At 34.9% G+C, this 22,525-nt stretch overlaps 1 protein-coding gene across 1 annotated transcript in view; it reads left to right on the top strand.

The window, feature by feature from the left end:
- The first annotated feature begins 2,004 nt into the window (after positions 1–2,004).
- Positions 2,005–22,525, top strand: part of GNAT3 (G protein subunit alpha transducin 3) — a 55,978-nt gene continuing 35,457 nt past the window's right edge. Inside the window, exon 1 of the mRNA XM_004739613.3 lies at positions 2,005–2,230. Within this exon, the coding sequence (XP_004739670.1) occupies positions 2,113–2,230 (118 nt within the window). The 5' untranslated portion in view covers positions 2,005–2,112. The remainder of the gene's footprint in view (positions 2,231–22,525) is intronic.

The following is a 22,525-nucleotide window of genomic DNA, read 5'->3' as shown; positions in this document are numbered from 1 at the left end:
TACTAGGTATATTTGATTTTGACATGAAACAGTAGACAAAAACAAATATATTTTAATTTTTGTTATTTTGCATTGCTGTCAGAGTGAACTCTGTGTTCAGGGATGGGGATAAATAAACGAAGCAGTGCACATCTTGTTCCTTTGAGGGAGGCCTTTTGCATTGTAAAAACAATACCACACGATTTGCACGAAGCCTTGCGTACCCACCTCTCCGCATCTCCGTGCTATCACAACATGGCTGTGGAGAGGTGAAATCCAGGAGTTTTGACTATGCTTATATATCTGCAGCCTAATATTGTGTGTGAAAAAGTAAACAAATCAGGAATATGTATTTAATTTGGAAGCCTAAAATTTCCTTCTTTTGTGAATATGCAAAACCCCACCTGTTCAAACTTTACATAAGTTCTCAAAAGAAGAACAGCACTGATACATTGATGGGCTGACTGTATTCTATCATTTCCTGGCTAGGGCACATTCACACATTCCAAAATATTCATTGAAAGATCTGCCTGCTGCCACAGGTAGCCAACCCTGTTTATAAAATTATATATTATATATCTACATATAATATACAGCCTATATATTAATTACATAATTGAGATATATATCAGTTGAGATTATGTATCAATTATATATAATTCTACATATTTCAATTGTCATGTAGTTATATATATATCTCATATATAATATATATGAATATATATGTATCTCTTAAGATTATATTATATATCAATTCTATAAGATTATATATTTCAATTATTATATATATCTCAACTGAGAGATATATGTCAATTATGTAATTATTATATAGAATATATAAATATATCTCAACTACCTTACAAGTGTTTTTCTAAGCCTCAGATAAACAAAAAGTTGTATAACATAATTTTGGCCCCCAACCTTGCAGATCTTCAAGTGCATGGTATCTGTTGGGATAGGTGAAAGGCAGGGAACATATTCAGGCATATTTACTGTTCTTACTTTTCAGGAAGAGCCAAATTACCGACCATTTCAAAGAACACTGTTTTTTATTTCTTTGGTACCAAATCAATGAAAGTCCTTCCAGCTCAGCAGCTGTTGCTTAATGGCCCCAAAGAGTGAATGTACTGCCTAAATTGAACACTGTTCAGTGTCTACACCAAGTGGGCCCTCAAGTAATGTTGATAGACTGGTTTTCTCACAAGCAGTAAAAGCTCAAATTTTAGAGACAGATCCTAGGAGACTAAAATCAATAATTTAAAAGCAGTATGGGGGCGTCTGGGTACCTCAGTATGTTTGGCTTCTGCCTTTGGCTCAGGTCATGGTCTCAGGTTCGTGGAATTGAGCCCCTATTGGGCTCTCTGCTCAGCAGGGAGCCTGCTTCCCCATCTCTCTCCACCTGCCTCTCTGTCTACTTGTGATCTCTGTCAAATAAATAAATAAAATCTTAAAAAAATAAAAAGCAATGTGTGTTGAATTCTAGGTTTGTGGCAATACAAAAATATGTATAAATATAAGAACTGCATTCATTTGTTTCCATTTTTTTAAAAAAACCTGTTTTCTAATTAATACTAAGATATTTCCAATAATTTTGAGTGATAATCTGAGTATACAGGACTATAAATTTGGATGATTCAATATAAATATTCTGACAGTGATACTGGAATGATTATGAAGAATTTGAAGACTCAAATATCTGAAGATAAAAGCTTGTTGATTAGTAGTAATAGCTTTAAATCACAGTAACAACGGTATGTTCCAATTGAACTGTTCCTTGCAGATTATCTTTAGTGTATAGATTTACACCACGTTCTACATTATTATACACTGTTCTTTAGGAAAGATGGGCAAGTTTCTGAAGATGTGCCATAAATGGTCATTAATTTGAAAGCATAATGAATTTCCTCTTTTGCCTCTAGCCATGCAACCATGGGGTTGTGTGGTTTTGCCCTGTGATCAGGTGACAGCTCTGAAAGCATCTCCTTAGGCAAAGCAGGGTCTCAGAGAGTGTGGGAATGGGCGGTTAGGAAGCTCCGCAGAGCACTGCTTCTCCATCTTCCCTCCAAGCCAGAGCTGTGCTCCACATTGGGGAAAGCTCAGGCACAGAAACAAACAAGTATCTACCACCACGAGATGGGGAGCGGAATTAGCTCAGAGAGCAAGGAGTCAGCCAAAAGATCCAAAGAACTGGAGAAAAAGCTTCAGGAAGATGCTGAACGAGATGCAAGAACTGTCAAGTTGCTGTTATTAGGTAATATTTTTTTCCCTCTTGCTTTCAAAACCCCCATTTTTCTTTGCAATTAGGATGTATTTCTTTTCTCAAATTTTAATTTCAGGTAAATTACCATATGAAGAATTTATTATGAATATGTGCTTGGAAACTTAGAAAGATTTTATATGCCCTCTATAAATGTTTACTTTTCTTATTTAGTATTTTATTTTATTTTGCTTAAGCAGAGAGACAAATATTTATGAGATGATTCAATTCCTCTTTGTCAATAATACAATTTACTACAATTAAAGGGAAACTCATATCCATTTATTATTTTCTCCTACACTAATCATTTTCTGAACATCAGTTATTTAGTAGTGAAAACAATCCTTTAATTACAAGTTATATAGAGTTACATTATTTTGTTTGAACAGAAATAACCGTTGAGTTGTTTGATATCAAATTTAACATGTTATTTAATTACTGTGCTATCAAAACCAATTAGTATCAAGTTATTTAGCGAGTAATGAATGATAAGTTACCTTAGATTAATAACATTGTTCAGGCTTTTGAATATTGCCTGTGCCACCGTTTGTATACTTATAAAATACTCCACTGAAACTTTTTTAGGATATTTATATATTGATTCAGGTCAGGATTATGTTCCTTCTATCTTTTTACCCTTTTATTTTTTTTTTTTAAGATTTTACTTATTTATTTGACAGAGAGAGAGATCACAAGTAGGCAGAGAGGCAGAGAGGCAGAGAGGGAAGCAGGCTCCCTGCTGAGCAGAGAGCCCGATGTGCGGCTGGATCCCAGGACGCTGGGATCTTGACCTGAGCTAAAGGCAGAGGCTTAATCAACTGAACCACCCAGGAGCCCACAAAAAGACTTCATTTTATTTCAGAATTGTGTATTGTTCACACAAAATACCCTCATTTTTTAAGTGCCTCCTTTCCTGTGTCTAGTTTGCTCTCAGTGGCAAAAGTGTCTCAGAGATCAACTGTGGGATTCCCAGCACTTGTTCCGCAAAGAAAAGGAAACGTTCTCTCCTTTTATGCACAAGTTCTGTGGCTCACACCTGCTCACAGCACTTGCAAGGAACCACCTAGGGGTGAGTAACTTAGAAAGATGTTGAAGCCACCTCTTGCAACTGGAAATATTTTCCCTCTCACTCCAGAGCATTCTCTGAGGCTTTCTTTGATCAAGAATAGAAGTAATGTGGACAAAGAAAAAGCAAATAAAAGATGAGAAGGAAAGCCAAACATTCCTACAAGTGCATTCAGTATCCCACTTGTACTAAGAACAGTGGAATAAGAGTAATGGTAAAACAGATTTAAAAGTCCCTATTTTTATAATTTTTTTAAGATTTTATTTATTTATTTGACAGACAGAGATCACAAGTAGGCAGAGAAGCAAGCAGAGAGAGAGAAGGGGAAGCAGGCTCCCCGCTGAGCGGAGAGCCCGATGCGGGGCTCGATTCCAGGACCCTGGGATCATGACCTGAGCTGAAGGCAGAGGCTCTATCTAACCCACTGAGCCAGCCAGGCGCCCCTAAAATCCCTATTTTTGAAAAAAGTTTCAAAAGACTAGACCTATTCTCAATATGCCAGTTCTTTTTAGATTAAAGTGGTTGGGTTAGATCAAGAAATGAGGGTAACTTCTAGTACCAGAGATTAAAAAAAGGATCATTAGTAGCATTATTTTATCTTTTACTTTCCCCAGACAATTTCATAAATTCAGTTCCAAAGATACCACACAATATGCTTGGATTTATTTGGTTCTGAAAATATGTGTACTGAACTTATTTACACAAGTGAATCAAATTCTCAAGTCTTCCTCTCCTAGTTATTCCAAAAGTTTGTCTAAGTTTTCCCTTCTGGACTATTCTATGCATGATCTTTCAATTGTCAAGTTCAAAACAATAAAGTCTTGTAAAAACTTTGCTTCAATCCTCCTTTTTTTACTTTAACTCAAATTCTCTAAACAGTATCTTTTTATTTGCAATATGGCCTCATTAAGACATACAAGCTTTTGGGGCACCTGGGTGGCTCAGTGGGTTAAAGCCTCTGCCTTCAGCTCAAGTCTATGATCCCGGGGTCCTGGGATCGAGCCCCCCGCATCAGGCTCTCCGCTCAGCGGGGAGCCTGCTTCCTCCTCCCTCCCTGTCTGCCTCTCTGCCTACTTGTGATCTCTGTCTGTCGAACAAATAAATTAAAAAAAAAATCTTAAAAAAAAAAAAAGACATACAAGCTTTCAATGGAACTAACCTAAACATTCCCATCCTCCAACTCCCAAATCCCCTCACAAATGAAATCTACTTAACCTCTCCTATCATTGAAACAATGATTACTAATGTGTGTAGGTCACGTGGGACGGACTAGTTAGGCCTTGGTAGTGATCAGATTCTGATTCTAATTCAATTTCTGTAAAGATTCAGATTGAAAAATATTTTTGACAGAATTCATTCTTTATGCTGATCCTCTTATCTAATCAACTGTAGGTGCTTAAACACATTAACACAAGTTACAAATTTAACATGTGCTGTAAAGCAGATGTACCATTTTGTATTATTATGGGACATAAGGCTTCACTGAAATTAAAGAGCTATCTAATTGCTATTTTACAAATAAAGGAATACCTTGCAGACAGGTTCCCTCTTTATTATGCCTTTTAGACATTTAGTAAAATTACAGAAGAGATGCCAAATCTTTCTCCTTTGCAAAAAGCAGGCTTCTAGGAAACACTGGAGATGACTCAGACATTCCTAGCACATTTGAAAATTGCTGTAAGAATAATAATGTCATGTGCCTTAAAAAAAAAAAAAAAAAAGAAAAGAAAAGCCTGTAAAGATTACCCAGAAAGAGTACATTTTAATAAGAAAAACAAATTCTAATGAATAACATGTTCTCTTTTGGAGAATTCTTTTTTTTTTTTTTCCCTTTTGGAGAATTCTTAAGTAAGTTATTTCTTGAAGACTTAACTTATAAATGTTTGATTAAATTTTATTACTGTCCAAAAGAAACACCTGTCATTAAATTGCAGAATCAGAGTGGATCATTTCCATTCTTTCCATGTCCCTTCTCTTCATATTTTACATTAATTTCTTTTGTACTTTTGTAGATTCAAAGCTTAATGGGAAGTATAAGGAAAAATTAACTTCGTTTTCGTATTTGGAACACTGTCACATTTACTCTATAATTTTCAGTTATGATATTATAATTAGCTTTTAGCCAGTGATTTCCAGCACTATCCTGTACTGTTTATCATTAATTTTCTTTTAGATCTAAACCCTTCTTTTTTTATTTAATACCACGAAACTTAATGGTGCCATTTGAGCTCTGTTTTAAAATATTATTGCAATCATCTGACTCTTAGGAATGTAAACTTGAACATCCAAATATAAAAGAATATCTACTTTAAATGTGTTTGTATTTACTTAGGTAATCAACATTTTCAATTTTTTCAAATGGTCCCATTTATTCAACAAATGGATATTTTGGAAAGTATGTCATTTTTCCAGTATGATAGTGGGAGAATTATGATAATTTTGACACTGTTTAAAAGTTTATTACAAAATAGTGAAACAAAATCTGCACAGTAGAATTGACTAAATAGGTTTATCCACCTGGAAGAGTAGAGACTATAATTCAACACATGTAGAGTACAATGTATTTTTAAGCCATTTGAGATAAAACTAATTGATTTAATGCTTTCATTATGATATGCTTTTTTCACATCTCTGAGTTACCTCAGGCTAGCCACATAAAATCAGAGAAATGGTGGATGTCAAAGTATTTTATAAACTGCAAAAATCCAGACAAATATGATATATTTTTGTAGTGTAATAGATTTGCAAAACTGAAATAAATTAAATGTCAATAAACATATACAATTTTTCTTCCTTTGTTTTCCTGTTATGTATATCTAAGAGAATAGAAGAGAGAAACTCAGGTTAAATCAAAGTTCTTACTTTTATTCTTTTTTAAAAGTAGGTCTTTATTTTTATTTTTAAAAAATATCTTTAAATATGAGTGGGAAAGTATGCAGGAAACTGGATGTGTTTCTGTCACTGGCTAGATTATGAATTCATCAAATGTAAGAAATTCTATTTTGAATTTCCATTATACCAAGAATCAATGCCTGACAATGGATGTGATCAGACAATGAGATTCCTCTGGAATAATTACTTCAGGATTAACCAATCAATTTCTTTCTGATCACTAGTGATAAGTGAACAGCATGTAAGACATATTCCTATATGTTTTCAATTTTTTTGTTTTATTTATTCAAATTAAAGCTACCCTTTCCTTGCTCTAATAATGTATTTTTGTTTTAAAATATTATAAAATAATTTTATGTTTCTAAAGATAGCCAATCTTGTGGATGCACAAATATATTTAATGCAAATGTTCAAAATTGATTTTCAGGAGAGAGAAAACAGGCAGAAAAGTCTACTTGGAGAGTTTCAAATTTTATCAAAAATGCAATGAACTGTTTACATTATAACAGTATGAAAGTTCCAAAAGCAAACCCAAATATTTATAATATTGTATTTATTTACCAAGAATGGCAGATGGCAGTACCAAATAGCTCTCCATAATGTTTCTTTTCCAACATGCAAAAAGTGCTTAGACAAATGTTTTGCATATATTTGGTTGTTTAAGTTAATTTATCTTAAATATGCAGTTAATCTTATAAATAGACTCAAGTCTCTCACAAAAAACATGCAAACCATGTATTAAGGTATTCCATATTTAGCCAAACGACGATATTTGCTAATGAGATTAAATCCTCTGGAAAAGACTCTTGTTAACGCTGACTTATAACACAACCTCTCTAGTAATACTACAGAACTTTTCTGTATTCCCTTTTTTTCATTCAGACTCTGAATTCTTGATTCGAGAGCAAGCGATACCATACCTTTAAAAACATTTATAGAAGCATGATGAGCAGCCAACAAAAAGTTATTCACTCCTCCAAACTGTTAGAGAGATAGGAGGGTAGTGAACATTTGAGAGCATAATGACTCCATGATAGATTGCACATCAAATATACTTCCAGTTAAGATTTTAGACTCAAACCCAGAATCCATCTGCTTATCTAAGTTTTCTCCAAGTATTGATGTATAAATACATCAGTGTAGCCTTGAACCTATAGAAGTAGGATTGATTCAAGGTGAAACAGGATAAGACCAATCAAGATTGGAAAAACCACCATTCTGTTGATTAGATCCTGATGCTTTAAAGCAGAAGTCCCAGCTGTCATTCCTGCCTCGCTATTTTATATTTAAATAGAATAAATGTGCTACTTAGAACTGTTCCTTTTTTAAGGTATCTTAAACTTTCGATCTCTGACCAGCATTTTATATTCTCTCACTCTTTGACACATGTTAGTTCTTCGATTTCATATACCTTCCCGACCCCTTCAATTGGAATCAGCCTAATTTTAGCTGTATTCATCTGACAGGACTGAACCATCCTGTCCCTTGAATCTGCTGCCTTAATTGAGATTCATACTCTGCACCCTAGATAATTCCTCAAAATTCCCCATCCACCATTGTTCTGATACACTGAAACCAACCAATCTCCACCAAAGCGATGCTATTCAACATCTTTTCAGCCCTGAGTGCTGATCCAACCCTGACCCCCACGCATTCTCCTAATTTCTTTCATTCCCAGGTGTTGTAGAATAAAATGGCATCATCTTCTGTTTCCTGGCTGACTAACTTTTTTTTAACTTTAGCTGGGCCAATAATTATTTTACCCCTTTGGGGCAACTGTTTCTGTATTCCCAATATCATTTTCATCTAGAACTCCTCCCCTCCGCCTCACCCAAGATGAACAACAGTGTACCAGATAGGGATCAGTCATCATCTCCAAATCTCACTGAACTATTCCACTTTCAGTTTAAAGCTAATTTCAACCACTGTGTTATAAATTTCACCCTCTTCCATATCTTAAGAATTTTGCTCTATGAATTATTCTCTCTTTTCTCTCTCTCTCTCTCTTTTTTTTTTTTTTCCTAAGTGATAGAAGTTTATTAAGTGAATTTTCAGAATTCTCTACTGGCTCCTTCCTTTTGGAACATAGATATATTTCTCTCCATGAGCCTAAAAAACATTCTTTGACTCCATAATCTCCTTGAATTGACCTTACATAGGTACCTTTTTAAACACACTTTTATATTGAAATACTTCTAGTGTTTGCTCACTGCTTCTGTTTTCTTATCCTCTACATTCTCTTTAGTTAACTGCAATCCACCTGTGTATCTTCCGCTCTACTAAAATGTTCTCTCTCACAGAGCCCTGATAACCCCCAATTCACAAAATTCAGACTTTAGTAACTGTGTCTCTCTTCTTTAGTTATCCTATATGCTGCAATACCCTCTAGTGTTTTATCCCCTCATGTTTCCCTTTATTGAAGCTTGGTTCTTCTCCCCAGTCTTAAATGGTTTCACCTATCAAGGTTTGTCCTTGGATCTTGGTTTTGCAATCTGTCCTGTCTCTTGCAGATCAAAGTTAACAATCTCTTCTGGAAGAACGACACTAATATCCTTCCTTTTGCCCATGTCTTGATCCATATTTGCAAATTTCTGTGAACTGTGAACTCACTGTACCTTAGGAGACCTCAAAATTATTGTTCAGATTTATCTCGCTGCCTACTTATCCTTAAGCTTTGTATTTTATGAGGCTCCCCATTATATTCTTTCCCATTATATTAACTCTGTATTTCAATCTTCCTTATCTCTTTTGTGATCATTCTCTGCCCACTGCCAGAGAGCAACCTTGTGGCAAAGTTGAGTTTTACTTCTATCTCTGATAGAATGGATCTCATATTTCTCCACCACTTGCTATTGTTTTCTATCTACGAAAACACCCCTACAAAATAGATATTATCTTCATTTTACAGAGGGGAATCTTAAGAAATTAAGATAATTCAGTTTCTAAGATTACAACATAGTTGACAAGAAAACAAAGCCTTTTTTTAAAATCCCTATTAGTATCAAATTTTTATTCGCATTCTAGGGTCTATGAAAACATGTCAGGTTTTGTTCTTCATTTTATTCCTATGACTTAGCACAAGAATGCATGCATGATGTACGTATGGAAGAATGACAGAATCAGAATCTAAAATATTCCTGTAAGCTGTTTATAGTGTCTAACGCATGGACATATGTTTGGAATGTGGAAAGAGAGCTAGAGAAAAGCCATTATGGCATCCCATAAAGAGCTTATTTAATTCAACTGGGATATATTGATAGGTTTTCAGAATGTAAGTGAAAATGATTATACTCTTTTTTTTTTGGGCGGGGGCGGGGGAGAGGTCCGAAACCATCCCCGCTATGCTATGAGACAAAGATTTTATGAGAATGATTGAGGTAGGTAGGTCAACTAGGAAACTGTCACTATTTCACAAATACTTGCTAAGATTATAAATTAAAGTGGAAAGTACAAGTTTCAAAGTTAAGATTTGAAGGACATCCAGAGACAAGGTCAACAAAACTTGGTAGCTGACTGCATATGGCTTTTAAATGAGAAGAATGATTAAAGGTAGAATTGAAAATGGTGATCATTTTATTCGTTGATATGTGAAAGGCAAAACAAAGTTTAGGTTGGGGGGAGATATGAAAGGAGAAATGATTTAGGACATTCAAATGGGTGATGTTTATAGCATAATGAAGTGGAGATATCTATTAAACAGATGAATATTTGGGTCTGGAAATTAGGAGGGACAACGCTAGTGAGCACTAGAGATTTGATATATTCAATCCTCTCTTTTCTCTTACCCAATTCTCAAATGTGTATAAAATAACCATGTAATTAACCAAGGCCTTTTTTTTAAAAAAACTTTAGTATACAGAAAGGTGTGTGTACCTGTTCCACAATTAATGAACACTTAGACAAATCTATCATCTATGTTTCAGTTAAAATAGGCCTCTTTGGGGAAAACACTTTCCCTTTTCAGCCTACAATGTATAGTAATAAGATAAGAAAGAAGACATACTTTTAAAATACTTGTCAGAATCCAAAAAGGCTCATATAATCTTTTAAATATTATATTTTTAAAACAAGTATAAAATTGGAAGTATTTAAATTTCATTAGAAAAGATAGTATATAACCACAATATTTCTCACAATTGAAACATGCTTAGTTTGCCTGATACGGTGTTTTACAGATTTGTGATGTTTATAGTATTCTATCACAGAAATAGGAATTTAGCATACTATTAGTCACAGAAATGTATCTGATACCATAAGCGTACTGATGTGATGCACCAAAAAAACACAGTATTATATCATATATATGCTAAAATATTTATGTTGAATCTAACCAGATAAGTACAGAATACTGGATATTATATAAGAAGTTACCCTATACTTTACAAAAATGCAAATGTCATGAAAACAAATTAAAAACAATATGAAAATGGAAATATTCTGAAATTAAACAAATTTAAATAGCATAATAACCAGAGGGAATATATAAACATTAACTGGACTTTGGATCCAAGAAATATAAAAGGCATGAAAAAGATTTTTTGGAACAAACAGACAAACTTAAATATAGAATACATATTAGCTCACATTTTGGATTAATATCAATTTTCTCAAGCATGAAATCTTGTATCATGATTTTATAGGAAAAAATTACCTTATTCTTATGCCTTCTAAAGTGTTTATGGGTAAAGTGTCTACTGTCAGAGGTTCAGCAAAACAAAGTATATCATATATATATATATATATATATATATACACACATACATAACTATTTCATAGATGTACAAAAGAAAGGAAACATGACAAAACAAAAACTGGTGAATGGTGTAAAATATAGATTCTTAAGGAAGGACAGGAAGATGGTAGAGTAGGAGGATGCTCAGCTCATCTCCTTCCTTGGACACACTGAGATAACATGTACACATATGCAACTAACTCTGGCAATGACCTGCAGACGGGCCAAACAGACTTTCCATAGTTAATTGTAGAGCGGAGTCCACACTGGAAAAGGTGGAGACACAGCTGTGAACCAACCACCCCAAGTGAGACTACCATAAACAGGAGGAACACCACAAGTGCAGCAAAGCAAGAGGATTAAATTCCACCCTGGAACCCCGGGAACTGGGGACTCACACTGGGAGGACAAGTTTCCATAAGGTCTGGCTTTCAAAACTAGTGGGGCTTAAATTTGAGAGGTTTTACAATTCATGGGGTTTAACCCTGACTACTTTAAAAATAAGTGGGCTTAACTCCAGGAGAGTCCAAAAACAATAGGAAACTGAGTCCCTGCCCTTAAAGAGCTTACCTACCACACAGTGCAAGCAGCCCCAGCAGGAACTGGCACCATTCCAAAATGATTCCTGTCTTGGAGAAAAGGGAAGATAACCCCCTATACCAGCATATCCACAATTCCTGCATCCAAGCTTCATTGCTGGCTACACAGGGAGCAAGCCCTGCCACTGGTGTGTCTGCACCCAATGCATTGCAGATGGCTGGGAAGAAAACAGGTGCAACTGAGTGACAATAGTCAGGTACATGCAGCGACACAAGAGCCACAAACCTCTGGATCATCTGGTTCTGGTGACCAGGGGGACATTGTGATACAGGGCACCAGAGGAACTCTTTCACACAAGGCCACTATTTTTGAAGACCAGGAAATATTGTTGATCACCCTATTGCATAGAAGCAAACACAGAGTTAGACAAAATGAAAGAATAAGACAAAAATCACAGAAAAAAAAAAAAGCTAAATGAAACAAAGATAAACAATATGTCTAGTAGACAATTCAAAGTAATTGTCATGAAGATACTCAGATAACTGGATAAATTCAGTGAGGTCTTTCACAAAGATACAAAATATAAAAAAGAACCAGTCAGAGATGAACCATTCAGTAACTAAAATGGAAAAAAAAAAAAATACTCCAGAGGGAATCAATAGCAGATTGGAAGCTGCAGAAGAACAAATCAGCAATGTGGAAAAGAGTAATGGAAAGCAAGGAAGCTGAATAGCAAAGAGTAAAAAATGGAAATCAGTTAAGGGAACTCAGTGACATCATCAAGAGTGACAAACTCTGAGGAGGAAACAGACATTTGGGGCCAAGAATCACAGAAAGTCCTTAACAATTAACCCAAGGAGGTCCACAACAAGACATTTAGTAATTAAAATAGCAAAAAATAATGATAAAGAGAGCATTTTAAAAGCAGGAAAAAAAGAAAACTGTTACATACAAGGGCAACCTCATTAGGCTATTTGCTGTTTTTCAGCAAAAACACTGGAGACCGGAAGAGAGTGGTATGATATACTCAAAGTACTGAAAGGCAAAAACCTGCAACCAAGAACACTATACCCAGTAAAGTTATCATTTGGGATAGGAGGAGAGATACAGAGCTTCCCAGAAGAACAAAGTCAGAGGAGTTCATTGCCACTAAATCAGCCTTACAAGTAATGCTAAAGGAAATTTTTGAGTGGAAATGAAAGGTCATAACTCAATGAAAATTATGAAAGGAAAAGATTACACAAAAGCAGTAAAATCAATTATATCTATAAAAAAGTCAGTCAAAGGATACAGAAAATAAAAGATATTAAGTAAGACTTTATATACATAAAACATCAAAGGGGGAGAGAAAATTGCATGTTTTTAGAATGTGGTTGAACTTAATGATTATTAACTTAATATAGACTGCTCTACACATAAGATGCTATATATGAACCTAAAGGGAATCACAAATCAAAGGCCTGTAACAGATACACAGAAAATTTAAAAAAAAAAATAATTGAGGGATAACATTTAAAGAAAGCCATTAAATCATGAGGGATGAGGACAAGACAAGAAAGAAACCAAAAAGAACTATAGAAACAACAGGAAAACGATGAATAAAATGGCAATAAGTACATACCTAACAATAATTACTTTAAATATAAATGGACTAAATGTTCCAATCAAAAGATATGGGTGACCAAAGAGAATTAAAAAACAACAAAAGTCTGGGACCAGATGCCTTCAAGGTAAATTCTACCAAACATTTAGAGTTAATATTTATTCTTCTCAACATCGTCCAAAAAATACAAGAGGAAGGAAAACTTTCAAATGCCTTCTATGAGACCAGTATACTCTAATATCAAAACCAAAGACACCACACAAAAAACAAAAGGGGAGGGGGAGGAAAAAGAAAAAAGAAAAAGAACTACAGGCCCATACCTCTAATGAACTTTACAAGCAAAAGTCCTAAAAAAAATATTAAGTTAAATTCAACAATCCATTAAAAGAGTCATTCACCACAATCAAGTGGAATTTATTTCAGGGATGCAAGGGTGGTTCAATATTCACAAAATCAATGTGATACATCACATTAATAAGAGAAAGGATAAAAAATATGATCATCTGAAAAAGCTTTTGACAAAATAATATCCATCCATGATAAGAACTTTCAACAAACAGGGAATATACTCAGTGGTGAATAACTAAAAACTTTTCCTCTAAGATCATGAACAAGATAAAGATATCCATTTCACTACTTTTATTCAACACAGTACTAGAAGTTCTAGGTACAGTAAACAGACAAGAAAAAGAAATAAAAGGCATTCAACTGGTAAGGAAGAAGTAAGACTCACTATTTGCAGATGACATGTTACTCTGTGTATAAACCCCCAAAGATTCAACCAAAAATATTACCAGAACTGATAAATGAATTCAGTAAATTTGCAGGATAGAAGATTAATATGCATAATCAGTTTCATTTCTATACACTAACAATGAAGTAGCAGAAAGAGAGACTTTTTAAAAAAATACCATTTACAAATGCACCAAAAAGAATAAAATACCTAGGAATAAATTTTACCAAGGAGGTGAAAGACCTATACTCTGAAAACTATACAATATTGATGAAAAATTTGAAGATAATACAAACCTATAGAAAGCTGTACCATGCTAATGCACTGAAAGAATGAATGCCATTAAAACGCCCATATTGCACAAAGCAATCTACAGAGTCAAACGAATTTCTAGAAGAACACCAATAGTATTTTTCACAGAACTAGAATAAATTATCTAAAATTTGTATGAAACCACAAAGACCCTGAATAGCGAAAGTAATTTTAAGAAAGAACAAAGCTGGAGGCATCACAATCACAGATTTCATGATATGCTATTGAGCTTTAGTATTCAAATAGTATGGCACTGGCATAAAAATGGACAAATAGGTCAATGGTACAGGACAGACAGCCAAGAAATAAATGTACACCTATATGAAAATTAATATCCCAAATGTATAAAGATCTTATATAACAACACCAAATCATCATCCAATTAAAAAATACACAGAGAACCTGAACATTTTTCCAAAGACCTACAGATGGCTAACAGACATGTTAAAAGATGCTCAACATCAGTAATCATCATTCACGATGCAAATCAAAACCATAAGATGTAGGGAAATGCAAACCAAAAACCATGGTAACCTATCACCTCACACCAGTCAGAAACATTAGTATCAAAAAAAGATAAGGGGTGCCTGGGTGGCTTGGTGGGCTAAAGCCTCTGCCTTTGACTCGGGTCATGATCCCAGGGTTCTGGGATCGAGCCCCACATCAGGCTCTCTGCTCAGCAGGGAGCCTATTTCCTCCTCTCTCTCTGCCTGCCTCTCTACTTCTGACCTCTGTCAAATGGATAATCAAAATCTTAAAAAAAATAAAAACATAAGAAATAACCATTGTTGGCAAGAATGTGGAAAAGGGAACCCTCATGCCCTATTGGTGAGAATGGAAATTGGTGTAGCCATTATGGAAGACAGCTTGGAGTTTTCCCCCAAAATTAAAAGTAGCAATGTTGTATGATCCAGTAATTTCACTGCTGGATATTTATCCAAAGAAAATGAAAACACTAATTTGAAAAGGCATATGCATCTGTCTATTTACTGCAACATCATTTACAAGAAGCAATATATAGTGTCTAATAGACACAAGTGTCTAATAGATAAATGGATAAAGAAGATGTGGTAAATACAATGCACTCTTAGCCATGAAAAAGAATGAAATCTTGCCATCTGCAACATGAGTGGACCTAGAGATATCATGCTAAGTGAAACAAGTCAGAGAAAGATGCATACCGTATGATTTCACTCATACGTGGAATCTAAAAAACAAAACAAATGAACAAACAAAAACCAAACAGACTCTTAAATACAAAGAAGTGGTGGTTGCCAGTGGATGGGCGAAAGAGATAAAGAGAATTACAGACTTCCAGTTATAAACTAAGTAAGTCACAGAGAAGAAAAGTACAGCATAGGGAATATAGTCAATACTATTGCAATAACATTGTATGGTGACAGATGATGATTATACCTATTTTGGTGAGCATTTATTATATACTCAATATATACAATTGTGTAATGTACAGAATTGTTGAATCAATATGTTGTATACCTGAAACTAATATAACATTGTATGTTAATTATACTTCAAATAAAAAAATAAAATAGAGGTTTGCAATGAACTGTTTTCTCAAACTTCTGCAGGTTTTAAGATTATTAGAATAAAATGGAAAAATAAGTGTACACTGAGATATTGTTTATTATCTGGCGAAAGAAAATGTACAGATTTATCTGAAAATCCAGTATGGCTTTGTAAGTAAATCCTATCAATTAGCTCATGAACAAATCACTTAAAATTACATAAAGAAAGAAGTACTTGTTAATGCATTCTTTGACAACTTAACAACAAAATTTAACCGACAGTTACAGGCCAATCTCCCTCCTCAGAAACATAAATACAAAGACCAAAGCCAATACTAGCAAGCTAACTCTAACAATGCATAAAGTGTTTAAAAAAAAAATGTGTATGGGGGGTTTGTTATCCCAAGACTGAATGGTTAAAATAGTATTAGCACATAAATATCGTTCACTAACTTACCACATTAAGAGAGAAAAATCATTATAGTTATGATAGAAGCTGAACTAAACACAATAAACTTCTTTCATCCATTCCTGATAAAAACGCTTATCAAATAAGCTATAAAGGCAATCCCTTAACCAGACAAGCAGTATGTACAAAAACCTTCAGTGGTTGCCACAGGTAACTACCGTCAGCTCTGTGTACTGCGCGGCTAGTATTGTTAGCTCCACTAATGATGATTCAGGGACTTGACGCAGTTTCCTGCCCCTCACTCTTTCCTATTCAATGCTCTTACCAGGGATTTGGGTGAAGGAGGATTTTCAGCATTTCACACTCAAATAAGATTCAGAGTTTGGTGACATAGAGTGACAAAGTCAAAATTCTAACTACCAGAATTCAACTACCAGAAATGACTGGTCCAGAAAAAAATGGAATTTAACCGAGATCTCCAAATGAGGTTTAAAACAGATGATGTGTGTGTAGTATGTGAAAGGGGTGGTGTGGAGTAAAAGTAGGAAAATCTTAACTTACTCCAAACTTAATATAGGTAAAGAATGTGATACAGTTACAGAAGAAAAAAAAAAAAAAAAAAAAAAGAGGCAGCAAATGAATCATGGTCCGAATTAAGTGTTCTATTTAAAAACAAGCACCAAGGGCAAGGGCAGCCTAGGTTGCATTCCTATCCTGCTACATCAGAGTTATCAGTGCTGTTGATAAATCTCCTGATATCTACGGCACAATTTTCAGTACCAGTATTTCAAACACTGTTTTTCACCCAGCTTTGAGTGGAAGGGGTTGAAATATATGTTCTACAAGAGAGGATTAAAGGAACAGGACATATTAAACTGGAAGTCTCTTAGGAAAGAGAGAGAGCATGCTTTAATTAAAAGAAAGTGTTGAGAACTCACCGTAAGTTTAAATATGTTCTGCGTATTTCCTGTCTCTAAGTTAACCTGCCCAGACCTTAAGAGGTAGACATTAATAGCCCCATTTTGTAAAAGAAAAAAACTGACTCTCGATTAAATTTGATCAAGATACCCAAAGTCAGAAATAACTGTGAGCCTGTATTTAATCCAAAGTGCTGATCACATTTTCCTACCCTCAGTCTAGACGATTTGAAGGGTTGTCATGTGGAAGAGACAGATAATTTTGTTGTTGCTCCATAAGAAAGAGGAAGAGTCAGTGCAACAAAATCAAGTTGGTTCCAAAGGGTGACCCTAAAAACCTTCCATGCCTGCAGGCTATAAATGGATGAAAAGCATAGACTGCATCCCAGTATCTATGACAAGTACACTGCTTTCATGTTAATTCAAAATGAAGGAACTTAAAATAACTTACGTGTTCAAATCATATTGATATTGACATTACCAGAACATATTTGAAAAAGCAACAACATTATAGCATTAACATAGGAGTCAGAAGATACAGCTTCTCTGTTTTAAGGTAGGTTTGGGACTTTGGGTGAGAATCACAATTTCTACTAGACCCATTTTTCTCATGCACAGAATGAAGAGATAGCATAGTTGGTTGATTTCTGAGGTTTTATTCTACTGCACAACTGTGTGATTTTTAAAACCACCTACAAGAAATCTTATGCAGGATAACAAGCTGAAGTGTTTATTCTTATTTTGCCTCTTTTAGCAAATGAACAATCAAGCCTAGAGTATGTTCAGCTGAAGGTCAGTTACAAGGATAGGTACCATGTAGCTTTAACATTATTTTTAATATTTTCAATAAAAATATGGAATAAAATCTCTAATTCTTAGGAATAATTTATGAGTATTAAAGCATGAGGCATAAACCTAAATATTTAATTATTTGAAATATCATCCACTTCCAAGTAATAAAATTCCCTTAGTACCCCTTGACCCAGAAAATAATTTTAGTAATTACCAGTTTGGAAGGCAGAGATTATTTCGGGACACCCTCAGCCTATGTGAACATGCTGTTTTGAGGTCTATATTTGACTCTGTAACATGATCTCATCGTACAAGAATGGAATGGTTATTGTGAACTATGACCCAGAACGATTGTGAGAATGGGACTTAATCATTTATTTCAGAGGTAACTTTATAGAGTTTCAGATAATAAATGAGATTTTAGAGAGATTGACTTTTCTTCAGGAATTTTCCTGTTAATGCTATAGCTGACTGTAGTGGATGTTCATATAGAAGACTAGGGTCACTACATTGAGCAAGCAACAGTCTAGATATCCTTTGTAAAGTCTTCCAAAGAAAATACTCATATTTCATATATAGGTTCATAAAAAAAACCCACATACTGTTTTTTAAACATGACTGATTATTCTGCTTACCCAAGAAAGGTCATCAATGATCATTTTATTATAAGATACCCTCTAGACTCAGAAATAATTTTGGAAACATGCCAGATCTTAGTGCTGTATGATTACCAATTAAATATAATAGTCAGAAATGAGTTCCTTTTCTCAGTCTCATATTTTCTCCAAAGGTTTTTTTTTTTTTCTTCCCAGTATTTCCATTCTGATTGAACAAAATGTAACACTAAATACACATGGCATGAATAAGCAAGAGAGTCCCTATTGGGCCCATTGGCTTTCTGCCCACATCCCTATGACCCTGTAGTTTTCCATATAGCAAAAAGACTATATAGCAAATTATTTATAAATATAAATCTAACTATACATATAAAATGGAGAGATATTCTCCAAATCCATCACCTACAGAGGATGATGCTATAATTTCTTATGTCTACATCTACCATTAGAGAACATAAAACAAAACTACCAAAAACAGTTTTATAATCTTGCCAGATAACTTTATTTTTCCAAAGTGATGCACAGCCTGAAGCAAAATAACAAATTTTCTAAAGCTGGCAAACCAAGATAGTGTACAAAGCTCATTGATTTTCTCTTACCACTGTTGCAACAAGCAATGCTCAGCCATGCAAAATAATATAGCCAGTTGTCTTCTGAAGATAGGTGAGGTGGTACTTTTTAATTTTTTAAAAAGATTTTATTTATTTATGTGACAGAGAGAGAGGGATCACAAGTAGGCAGAGAGGCAGGCAGGGTGGGGGGTGGGGGAGCAGGCTCCCCGCTGAGCAGAAAGCAGGATGCAGGGCTTGATCCTAGGACCCTGAGATCATTACCTGAGCTGAAGGCAGAGGCTTAACCCACTGAGCCACCCAGGCACCCCAAGAGGTGATTTTTTTTTTAAGATTATTTAATTAATTAATTTGACAGAAATCACAAGTAGGCAGAGAGGCAGGTAGAATGAGAGGAAGGGAAGCAGGCTCCCTGCTGAACAGAGAGCCCGATGTGGGGCTCGATCCCAGGATCCTGGGATCATAACCTGAGCTGAAGGCAGAGGCTTTAAACTACTAAACCACCCAGGCGCCCCCAAGAGGTGATTTTTTTTTTAAGATTTTACTTATTTATTTGACAGAGATCGCAAGTAGGCAGAGGCAGGCGGGGCGGGGGGTGGGGGGGCAGCAGGCTTTCTGTTGAGCAGAGAGCCCGATGTGGGGCTGGATCCCAGGACCCTGGGATCATGACCTGAGCTGAAGGCAGAGGTTTTAACCCACTAAGCCACCCAGGTGCCCCCAAGAGGTGATATTTTAATGTGATTTTTATTTGCCCCTCAAAAATTCTACCCTTGGACATAGCAGTTTCTAGTAAATTAGATGGTTTTGCCCCATCTGTCAGTTCATGTTTGATTACATCTTAGAAAGTCTACAAAGAAATATTAGCAAATTCATGTCGCTGATTTTGCATTTATCAAATTTTACACTGTGTGGTGTGAACCACACCAATATAAAGCCATAAGGAAAAGTATGCTGGAGGCTTACCCAAGGGGTCCTCATTTATCCCCACCAGGCAGTAAAATTTCATTTCCCATAACTTTGCCACTGATACCCTTACTATATAAGGTGAGCAGCTGTTTCAGATAAAACTAGATTCAGTTAGATAGGCTGTTACAATACAAATTCGCTGTGAAGTAGAATTAAATTTAGGTGTCACTACAGCTTAAGAAAATAGTGCCACTCAGGCAGAAATGTTGCAATGTGAAAAATATACAAGACAGAGGGCAAAATTTTATTTTCAAAGTATGAATTTACAGAATTCATTTATTCCATTGAAATTCTACGATTAGGCACTCTTCTACGTGCTTTAGATCCATCAGGGAACAAAACAAAGACCCCCACCCTAGTGCAGTTGACCTCACAGCATTGGAAGACAGATAAGAAAAATTAAAAACAGCATATGAGTAATTTGTAAGTTTGTAGAATAAGGAGAGTGATAGGAAAAAGCAGAGTAGGGAAAACAGAATAAAGTGGGTGATAGTGAAAGTTAAAAAGTGAAACAGGGTAGTCAGGATCCTCCAATTTAATACATATCTTGATATAAATTTAAATAAAATTCTGAGATTGAGGGTTACAAAAAGTCATACTACTTTTGCTTACATAAAAACAGAGGTAAAACAAGGCAATTGACTGCCATGCTGGTAAGGGATATACGTTTATTAGTTTTCCTGCATTTTGATTTTTCCTGGGAAATTTTAAAACTGCCTTAGCTGTGCTACTTTGAAATCTGTCCAAAATTAACAGGCACGTTGAGACTTCGAAGATGTCCCATGACCCAGTTTTTGGAGCTGCCAGTAACCTATCACGCCCCTTGCTTCTCTTAAAGATACAGCAATTAGGATAAGAAGACCAAAATATTTGACTCTTTGGTATTTTAGTTCAGGTCTTTGGTCAATACCATATTTTAACATCATATTTGCATGGATAAGGGTTAGTTGTAACCCAAGGATACATTCTAAAAAAATACAATTTCATATCAATTACAAAATACTGAATTTCCCCCAATACTTTCCAGATTTATAGGTGATTGTATCTTAATTTTATGAACAAATCTGTATTATCAGGCTTTGCCAACTCATGATGACTCTGGTTTTCTCCTATCTATAAAATCCTCCTATCTATAAAATCAGAACATTCAAAGTTCAAGTGGTTGCTCCTTCCCTACCTCCTCCTTCACAGAGAGATAAATACATAGATATTTATCCTGTAGATAAATGCACTAAAGATAAATAGATATTTATCACATAAGTGCACTAAAAAGCATGTCTTTATATACCATTTATACTTCATACAATATGCCCTACATATTGCAGTAATTTTAACTAAATTCTCCCATCATTTTCTCTCAGGAGTCATATCCATTTTTAGACTCTTCATATGGCAGCCATCCTCACATTAGTCATCATTTTAATCAACACTCTTATATAAACAGTCTTGAGTCCCACTGCCTGCATTCACCCTACTGTTTAAAATATAGCCATAAAAACATAATATCCTACTTTATAAAGCACACATATTTTAGTGATATTATGGTACTATTAGACCTTAAAAATTGGTGAAATGGATAAGTACCTACAATGTTAATGTTCTAAGTTGGTGATGGTGTTTGTTTTTTAAACAAGATTATTGAGATAAAATCTACATATAATAAATTACAAATACGGAAAGGGTACAACTTGTAGAGTTTTTATAGACATACACACCCATGACATCACTGTTACCATAATTAAAGATGCCGAACATTCTCATCACCCTCAAATTTTCCTCACATGCCTTTACAACTTGCCTTTCTCCTCTCCCATGAGCAGGAAGAACTAGTCTGCATTCTCACTATGCTTTGGTTTTACTTTCTAGAGTTTTATGTAAGTGAAAAAATATACTAGGGACTATATGGGGTAAATAAACTTTTTGTCTTCTGTCCCTCAGCATAAATATTTTAAGTTTATTTATGTTGTTGCATGAGCCAATAGTGTGTTCCTTTTTACTGCTTGTAGCATTTCATTCTAAAGATGGGCTACATTTTGTTCATCATTCCCGTTAACGGACATTTGGGTATTACTGCTCTAGGGTTAAGAAACAAAGCTGTTATGGACATTCATGTCTAAATCCCTGTGAGGATGTATATTTTCATTTATTTGGAGTAAATGTCTGAGTGCAATGACTGGATCATATGACAGATTTATGTGTTAACATCTTAGGAGTTGCCGGCCGTATTCCAAAGTGGCTATACTATGTGGTTTTCTATCAGCAGTGTTAAGAGCCTTCCAGTTGCTCCACATCCTTGTCAGTACTTGATATTGTGGATCTTTTAAATTTTACCCCAATTTACTGGATATGTAATGCCATCTCTTTATGGTGCCATTTGTACTTCCTTGATTACTAGCAATGTTGGGCATCTTTTCATAAGATTATTCGTCACATATCTTTTTTTGAGAAATGTCGGTTCAGGTTTTTTCCTAATTTTTATTGGATTTTTAGGTCTTTTCATTATGAATTGACAATAATTTTTATAAATCTAGACACCTGTTCTTCGCCTGACATACATGCTGTGAATGTTTCCTCCTAGTCAGTGGTTTGTCATCTCATTTTCTTGATACTGTCTT

This window comes from Mustela putorius, unplaced genomic scaffold, assembly GCF_011764305.1.
Source record: "Mustela putorius furo isolate JIRA1106 unplaced genomic scaffold, ASM1176430v1.1 tig00003845_pilon_pilon_pilon, whole genome shotgun sequence".
Classification (NCBI taxonomy): Eukaryota; Metazoa; Chordata; class Mammalia; order Carnivora; family Mustelidae; genus Mustela; species Mustela putorius.
This window is presented reverse-complemented; position numbering and strand designations above follow the sequence as displayed.